This window comes from Micropterus dolomieu, linkage group LG21 (genome assembly GCF_021292245.1).
Source record: "Micropterus dolomieu isolate WLL.071019.BEF.003 ecotype Adirondacks linkage group LG21, ASM2129224v1, whole genome shotgun sequence".
Lineage (NCBI taxonomy): Eukaryota > Metazoa > Chordata > Actinopteri > Centrarchiformes > Centrarchidae > Micropterus > Micropterus dolomieu.
Window position 1 is genome coordinate 17,382,054 of NC_060170.1, and position 9,423 is coordinate 17,391,476.

Below are 9,423 nucleotides of genomic sequence, written 5' to 3' on the forward strand. Positions count from 1 at the left end.
GAGGAGAAATTATTACAATAATCAAAACCTGTTTCAATGTTGGGCACCTGACTAATGTTTGAAGACAGAAATTGTGAGCCTATCCTTCAAAGCCATTTAATCTTGGTTGATATTGTGGTTTAGACGGGACTCTTCCCAAATACATTTTTAATTAAATTAGCACACCAGCTGACACACAGAAAGACTGTTTATCACCAAACTCCTCCCACTCAATAGTTTGACAGACTGCAGGTTGCCTGCTGCATTCACCACATCTAATTAATCCGCCCTGTACGTGAAGGCAGCATAAATCACAAAAGGGAGATCGCTCGTGCCCGTACCTCACCGGTCTCTTCTGAGAACTGGACGGTATTATGAGCTGAAGAAATCCTGCAGTGTTATGATGATGTGTGAGCAGTTAAAAGGGTGAGAGGCTCTTTACGTGTGTGGTGGTGTTAGATTAGTTTTAGACTTTAGCGGAGTGTTTTTCACCTAGAGTATATATATATATTTAACCCTTCCCGGTAGTTTTTTGAGCTTCTCGGACATTACCGGAGTTTGGTGGCAGCACAATGACACTGGTGTGTTTTAATTTTGTGCTGAAATAGCGAGACATGTGCGGCAGATAGGCTGCGTCTCGTGTCGCCTAAAAGCAGCCGGCGCCGGACATTTTTTACAAAGTCTGAGACCAGAAGAAGGAGACGCAGCATGTTTGAAGCTTCAGGGATCCCTCTCATCCTGCTGGACGTTACCTGTCTCATCCTCGGTATGTAAATCTCATCCACCCTGGGCTGGTTAACCACTTTTCCAGTCAGGGTTGTTAACTTATCGAGAACTTAATCTCCTTTAAAACTATTGATGCTCCAGCACAAACATTAAAAAAGGAGGAAACTAACATGATGCATGCCTTTCTAGCACATTCAAAGACTGTACTGGCAGTACCTAAACATATAGCCTACGATCTCTCATTATAATCAAACATATGCATATATTTGGTACAACCCCAGAATAAATATAGGCAAACATACAATTTATTGTGCTCAGTGGTTACGACAAGTTATCAGAACTACTTAATGACTTGTTGGAAGAGGGCAATTTCCTGTCCTATGACATAATGAGGTAGAAATTCAACCTGAAGGGACATGGCCATCTTTGGAAATATTTACAAATTAGACACTGTATTTTGGGAAAAATTCACTTCCCTCAAGAAAAATAAAACACAATAGAGTACTACCTACAACTACAACAAAGTTTCATTAAGCATCATGGTATGAGTTATGTCCTTGGGCAAATAACTGTAAGAAACTCAGGATGAAATGAGAGAAGGCCTGGTCTGGACATTTGATGAATAAACATAGGAGAAGATTCTTTCCAACAATGGAATAGATATTATTACACCCCAACAAGACTCAATAATATGGGTACAAATAAAGACAGTTTACGTTGGAAATTTAAAACAGAACAGGTACAGTACATGCTCACATTATGGGAATGTCCCATGATTGTTTCCCTTATAGAGGAATGGTCTGCCCAGATCACCAAGATTGTGTCTCTTTGGGGACTAAACTGTAGTGCCACAGTAAATAAATTTTTATAGTATTAACAACAGGCTTAATAACCTTTGCTCTATTGATTCTAAGATGTTGAAAAGAGCCTCTTCTACACTGAAAATATGAAGGGAACAAATGATGGAAATAGTTGCATGTGAAAAGATGCTGAGAAGACTGAACTGGAAAATGTATATGTTTAAAGAACAATGGCACAGCTTTAGTGGGTTTATGTCCAGAGGGAACAACCTAACCTTGACAAGAATCTGACAGTCTGATACATAAGTAATTGTTGCTATGTACTAATGCCCACCGCATTATTGCAACCAAATAACTGTCTTTCTTATATGAATGTCTGTTTGGTTACATGCCTGTTTTTTTGCTGGCTTGTTATAAAATTAATTAACGCTTCAAATTATAAAAAAAAAATTGCATCTTAAAAAAGATAAAAAAGATAAGATAGAACTATTACAAAGCAGGAAACACCAATAAAGGTGAAAGTTTAAAAATATCAGTAACAATCCAAAATCCAAAATATGTACAAAACTATAAACCAAGTTTACGGTAAAGTTGCATATACATAGTTGTACAATACTAGTGGTCCATGTAAACGTTTTGACTCTGTCATGAAACAGAAATTTAAGGACTCCTACAGCAGCTGTTCCTGTAGAGATACATTATATTAAGTAGATGTTTAACCAAATCCATTCAAATGATTTGCATAAACTTCATAGAAATACACACGGGAAGGCTTGAGGTTTAGGGAACAAGGCAGGAAGATGGGGGGGAAACGGCAATAAAGTCCCACCCTGTGAGTGTTTTTCTTTTTCCATGCAAAGCTGTATTTTTAGCTCAGTGTTTTGAATGTAATCACAGGGAGAGACATGCTGGCGGACTACTGACTGTAATTGACAAAGCTGCAATAAAAAGACATTATAGAAACCTTTGTACAGTCAGGGAACACACAGCATTTAATTTTATAGCTGCCATATTTGATAAGGATAGAGAGGTTTTAGATGCTCAGAGCTCCTGAGATATTTTCTAGTGATTCATCTACACTCACTCTGCTTAGTCAGTGTCTTGTGGTTAGCTGCGCTGCTGACTGTGCAGCAATCCTCTCATTTAGTTTATGAGCTGGCGGCAACAGTCAGACTGGAAAATCCCAATCAAAAGTCCATCCAAAGTCTAAATCTAGCTCATTATAGGTCCTCCTTTTATGTTTTGTAAAAGAGGACACTCCTGGAAGAACAGTGGTGGTAGTGGCTTTTCTGAAGGAGAAGTAGATATGCCACCATGTAAAAAAAAACTCAAGTAAAAGACCTGCACTTAAGTAAAGGTACAGAAGTATTATTCGCAAAATGTAATTAAAGTAATAAAAGTAACAGAACCCATCATGCCAAAAAATTCAACCCTGTTATATTATTATATATTATAACAATGTGGAAGCAGCATTTTATATCTGATTTAGATCTGATTTTAACTACTTTATATACTGTGTGGTTGTTTAATGTATAACAATGCAACACATTTTATGTTTAAATATTTTATTATATTATATTAACCTTTTATTTAACATTTTAACAAAGTAATGAGTAAACACAGTTCTCAAATGCATGTTGTGGAGTAAAAAAAAACCCCAATATTTCTCTGAAATGTAAGAGAAGAAGTATAAAGTAGCATTATAACGGTTCCTTATTTAGTAAAGGTATCTAAAAGTATACGTAACTACAATACTTTGTTAGATTCCACCACTGTGTAAAACGGTGAAAAGTTTTTAATTTAAAGAAAACGTTGTATAAATACCCCATTAATAGGCCTTCTTATCACTAATGCATTCTTTTTCTTTACTAACTTAATTCATTAATATTTGCATCTTGAACTCTGTCACACAAGTGGTTTCTCTTATATGATGCAAACTTTTTTTATCATGTATTCTTTCTGAATATGTTATTAGTTATTTGTTTACATGATTCTGTTTCCTACTTCTGATGTTCTTATTTCCGAGAACATCTTAATGTCTAATTAAATACCTACATACAATTATAAACAGGGATTACATGTGCACACTGTTCTTGATCTTTACAATATCGAGATCAGAAACATTCAGTTAGAGCAACTAAAATACAGATGCTTATACCACATGAGGGAAAGAATAATTAAAAATAAAATAAAATAAATAAACAATGAGAAAGTGGGTATTATTACACAATTTTCATGTCCTTTCTGCTTATGTTCCTGTCTTTTTCTTGCTTGCTAATGTGGGTCTACTTTTTAGGCGAAACACAGACTCCTAGTCCTAGTTAGTAGTTAGTAGATAAGTAGATAGTATTTTGAAAGATTAACTGCATGATCAGATCAGCACAGTCCACTGAAGTTATTCACAGCAGGATTTACTACATACTTTACTGCAGTAGGTTTAAACAAGCAACTCATGTAGTCAAAAGCATCAATGCCAGTGATTATACTTGAAAGAATGCCTGGCATTGCATCACTGACTTCAGTTTAGCCTTTTTCATCGTCTCACTTCAGTTTTGCAATAATCGGCAGAGGTGCAGGTAAAACAGAGTGTGAGGGGACTAAAGAATGTGTAACCAAAGCAAGCCAAATCATGTTTTTCTTTGGTGTTTACATGTTGATTCCCGTAGAGAGTCTTGATGTTAGATTGTACCGTCGTTGTTCCAGTACCTAAAGTACTCCATGTCTCCCTGAGATCTCATGTTTGTTGTTGCAGCATTGTTGTCTAGAAACTCAGGGCCTCAAGCGTTTTGTTCAGATTGTTGTGTAACTTGAACAGTGAGTGAATTTACCCTGCAGCTAAATGAAACACACAAGACTCACCAGCTTCTTTTTTAGGAAGAGAAATGCCAGTGTGATTCCAACATATTACGTTTCTTGTGGCTGAATTGTAATATTCTAAGCATTGTGTAATAGCAGCTGCTTAATCAGTCTGAGTCACATGAACACTTGCAGCAGCTTGTTACCTTGATGCACATTTTGATGATACAGGATGTAAGACAAGCTGAAATAAGACAAAGCCCTTATAGTCAGTATCTGCCTTTTTCTTCATTCTAACAGTCGGACTTCCATTTTTCATCCTTACCCCTCAACACAACCCTTTCAAACGGGGTTTCTTCTGTAATGATGAGTCTATCAGATACCCCCTCAAAGAGGACACCATATCCTACCAGCTGCTGGGAGGAGTCATTATCCCCTTCACGTTGATCGTGGTAAGTCTCCTAATACAAGATCTAAATGTCACTGCAGAAAGAAATGTCTGTCATCGTGCATTTGGTCTGGACTGCTTGAGAAAAAGTTATTTTTTCTTTTGCAGATCGTCTGTGGCGAGTGCCTTTCTGTTTACTTGTCTCGCATCAAGAACCAGTCTGTGGGGACCAGATATGTGGCGTGTGTCTACAAAGCTGTGGGGAGCTACGTGTTCGGGGCTGCTGCTAGCCAGTCTCTGACAGACATAGCCAAATACTCCATCGGTCGTCTGCGGCCAAACTTCCTGGCTGTATGTAAACCAGACTGGGATCGCATCAACTGCAAAGCTGGCGGATACGTTGAGAACTTCACCTGCACTGGAGACAAGTTTCTGGTAGATGAGGCCAGGTAACTTGAATAAAATGAAACCAACAAGAGCCACTTCTGAAAAAATGTTGCCACTTTCTTTTTTTAAAGCTGAAATACCTGTGTCATCCCAACATATTTTATTTCCTTTGACTAATTCATAACATTATAAACAATGTTTAATAGTTGCAATGGCTTATCAATGTGATTCTCACCAGGAGGTGGATAATCTAAGAGTGCCCAGTTATTTACATTACTTTGCAGTACACGTAACATCTGTGGTTAACTACAGTATTAGAAGTCTTCATCCAATATTGCATAATTGATCATTTACTTCCAAGCTGGCAGTCCTTAAAGGGATACTATAGAGATTTAGTATTGCAAGAGACAGAGTAAAAGAAAGCAGTCAAAATAACAAAATAGATGCTGAGATATCTTGACCTTTAGTCCCTAATGTGGGTCAGACACTAAGTCCTACACTTTCCACAATGCAGTTCAATAAGATGAGAAACTGTATTGATCTTTACTGGGGAAAAAGAATAAGTAAAATGTACTAAATACCATATACACCAACATTAATAATAACAATAACATGTGTATCTGTCTTTTTGTTAGACCCTCCCTACCTGGTGGCCTATCACATCTTTTAACCTCTGTGTCCCCAGAGTTATTTTTTCAGACAAAGCTCATGCTAAAGTCACAGCAGACAGTATACAACGGATTTCACAGGTTAAGTCGTGCTCATCACAGCTCGTAAACTGATTTTGATTCGTAAAATCCTCTTTAATCCACTTCTAAATGTATATCAATGCGATGATAGAGTTTGATTACGATAGACCCTCTTCCCCTTGAATCTAAAATATGCATTTGTCAAGAAAAGTGACTTGAGCTTAAGCTGATGGTCTCTTTTGTTCACCTTTGCAGACTGTCTTTCTACTCTGGCCATTCATCCTTCTCTATGTACTGCATGCTGTTCCTTGTAGTAAGTACATATTTTCTATTTCAAAAATGATTTACAAAATTAATAAATTTGGCTCACATACTCAAAACAATATTAATTATAAAACAATAGCTTTGCTTTATCAGCTTTAGTCTCTATACATGATTTCATAAGCTAGCACATACAAAATGACTCAAACTTATTTATATCCTACATATCTCTTCTCAGCAAAGGCATTAGCTGCCGACACCTGTACAGCAAATATTGGCTCGGACAAGATAAGCTGTATGTCTAGGTGTGACCACTCCACAGCGTTTTTGTTATGTGTATTCATTTTCTCCCTCTGACTACTGTAGCTGTACATACAAGCCAGACTGAAGTCAGAGTGGGCGAGGCTACTGCGTCCCACCATCCAATTCTTCCTGATTGCAACTGCGGTGTATGTGGGTCTGTCCCGGGTGTCTGACTACAAACATCACTGGAGTGATGTGCTTGCTGGCCTCCTGCAAGGGGGTTTAGTGGCTACTCTCACCGTAAGTTTCATCTGAAGATCTATTAGGATAATGTCAAAGCAAGACATCATGCTGTTTTTATGCAGTATTGTTACAATATACAGTATTGTCACACCAAATATACTTCAAAAAGTCACGTCATTTTATTTATGACGCTCATTTAGAAAGAGTGTATTTGTTTTTAAAAAGAGGTTAAAACTCTGAACATGCAGTTTTCCCGCTTTTGTTTACCCCTAAAGCCTAGTTCACACTACATGATTTTTAGCCCAATTTGGCACTCGGAGAGCTAGGCGACCGTCAGACTGTAATCGGGAGTAAATCAGCGTTTGATTTGGCGGTCGCCAGTCGTTAGGTGTGAACTACACAACGACACATCATTGCCACATCGCCGACGTCTGCCAAATATCTGGAAGAGTCCGCCAACTCGACATCCACATCCAGCCAATGAGAGCAGGCAGCTGGCGGAACAGGCAGCTTTTTTTCTGCACACTCTTTACTCACCTCCAGCTCTCTCTGTAGCTCAGACAATCCCTGCTACCTGCATGTGCTAATCCATTATTTCACCCAGATTCTTTGTCTTTATAATAACAAACAACAGCTCTTTTGTCTGTAGGTTCGCGTCATTTCCCGTTTCACATTTCACCTGTGTTTTCTTGACAAAACGTGGTTTGGAGACCAGCGTCGGGTGACACAGCCGCTGTCAGCTTGTGTAGTGTGTGACCCTCTGTCTGCTATCAGTCACGTTTTGTGAACGCCACAACGACTTCAGACTCCCGTCACAAGACGGCAAGTTGTGTTGTGTGAACAGCTGAAAGTCGCGTAGTCTGCACGAACCTTAAGAACCATCTTACACCACAGTCTAACAGCGTCATATACCATAAATTATCAACTTCTTCCAACTATTCATTAAAGCTATACGATGTGTACACAGTGAAATATTATAAATATATGGCTTCACCATTCAAATCAAATGTAAATATTCAAGATATCTTGGATATTTCCAGTGTGACATGTTTGCCGTCTTTGGAAACCACTAGAATTTAAAAATAAAGTTCTGTGTGAGTGTCAAGTGACTGAGATTGAAGAGGTTAACGTATTAAATCATTAAAATGACAAATAAATAACTTACATTACATTACATAACCCCGCTTATCTATGCGCCACCACAACCCGGTTTATTACAATATTTTATAACACGGAAATGTAAAAAATAATTTGGGCATTGGGCATTTTGCACAGAAACACATTAAAGACAAAAAAGCGGATGTGTGGTCTACTTTAATGCTGTCACAAATGCTTCATAGGACAAATAAAATAAGTAGAAAGTGTTTTAATTCTGTTGCTTGTTTTTCTGCAGGTTTTCTGTGTGGCCAATTTCTTTGAACAGCCAGTGGACCCCGTGGTGTCACAGGAGGAAGAAGCCTCACACACCAGTTTACAGGAAAACCCTTCCAATGGGAACCACTATGGCAGCACTGACTGAATCTGAGGCCTCAAAGACAATACTGTAAATGGTCACGGAGGACCTAAAACACATCACTGAACTGTACATCTTTGATATTATCTGCTGGCTGTTTCTGTGCATTTCTACAACACAGTTTGCCTAATGGAGCCAATGCTGCAGCCTGCAGGCTTTGGTGTGGTTGGTAAACTTTAAATACAGGAAGAAAAGTGCACTGCAAAAGACAGTACTTGCACTTTACTGAGATATAAAGAAGCAGAAGTTTCTTCTGAGTTTTTGGTAAGTCAAACATAATACTATATAATTACAAAGCAAAATATCATGTTTGGTTTACCTTAGAAAAAACTTGTGAGCTTGTTGGAAATGTGGTTTCTAGTGTATTTTGCTCTGGTGTTGCCATCGTGAATGAATGGAATTCCCTTTGCCCGTAATATAATGAGCGTCTGTGTGCGCACTGTAAGCAGGCTTGTTGAGAGCCTGGCACCTGTGATTAAGAAAACCTGGACTGTCCTGTCTTGGAGACTGAACGCAGAAATAATATATTTGATGTTGATTTTTTTGCCTTAGTCAGATTGCTGCTGCCTGCTGTTATATCCCTTCCCTGATGTATGACAAATTCAATGTATTGACTTTCTTTTTCTTTTTTTACAGTTTGTATAAAGATCTTTACACTGTGCCGTATTAGGGCCCTTATAGGTAAAACTATAATAAAAATATGGAGCTTGGGGAGGGAGTAATATTCCCAGAAGAAATCTGAATTTCTAAGATTAAAGTTGTACATTTACGGTGTAAAAACACCGGATATTCTCTGAGAATAAAGTGGTTCATTTAAAAAAAGTGTTTTATTTTTCAGTGATTAATAACACAAGACAAGTGTCAGTGCAGACACAAGAAAAGTGGTGGAGCTTTCACACGGTGAGGCAGATATGAGATTACAACAGAGCCATTTGAAAGCATGTGCCGTTGTCATAAATGTCTGCAGTTCTTCCCAAAGTTTTGATGCTTTTGGTTTTTGAACAGAAGAAAGTTTCTCGTAATACTGGATATTGAAAGAAGCTTAGATGTGACTGCTGTTGTTATTGACATCAGCATAGCCTGCTTTTAATAGGGTAGGCTACATAGACTTTAATAACACAAGCACATAAAAAAAGGTTTTCTCATAAATTTGTGAGTTTTTTTCCCATGTACATTTACTACTTTAATCCCAGAGAATATCCACATTTTGTTCTCAGAAATGAATGTATGAATATTACAGTCCTCCCATAGCTCCTTAAAATAAATCTTACCTATACAATGGCCTAATATGTCGTTGTATCTTTGTTCTTTTGTTTTATCCACAGAAAAGCTTTGAACAGTATTGTTAATAGCAGTACTCAGAGAAAATGGATGACAAATAAAGAGAGCTCAATTTTG

At 37.8% G+C, this 9,423-nt stretch overlaps 1 protein-coding gene across 1 annotated transcript; it reads left to right on the forward strand.

Annotated features, from left to right (window-relative positions):
- Window positions 1-269: 269 nt before the first annotated feature.
- LOC123960258 (phospholipid phosphatase 1-like) lies at window positions 270-9,423 on the forward strand. Its single transcript, XM_046034898.1, has 7 exons — window positions 270-405; window positions 588-745; window positions 4,602-4,753; window positions 4,858-5,138; window positions 6,021-6,078; window positions 6,393-6,569; window positions 7,906-9,423. Exons 1-7 carry the CDS (start codon window positions 380-382, stop codon window positions 8,029-8,031), a joined length of 978 nt encoding a protein of 325 aa, XP_045890854.1. The 5' UTR covers window positions 270-379; the 3' UTR covers window positions 8,032-9,423.

What these genes read in the sequence shown, in the direction of transcription:
- LOC123960258 (XM_046034898.1), top strand. Translation starts at nt 380, where the DNA reads ATGATGATGTGTGAGCAGTTAAAAGG. An exon ending in CGTTACCTGTCTCATCCTCG is followed by an intron (nt 746 to 4,601) that starts GTATGTAAATCT and finishes TCATTCTAACAG; the next exon opens with TCGGACTTCCATTTTTCATC. An exon ending in GTTTAGTGGCTACTCTCACC is followed by an intron (nt 6,570 to 7,905) that starts GTAAGTTTCATC and finishes GTTTTTCTGCAG; the next exon opens with GTTTTCTGTGTGGCCAATTT.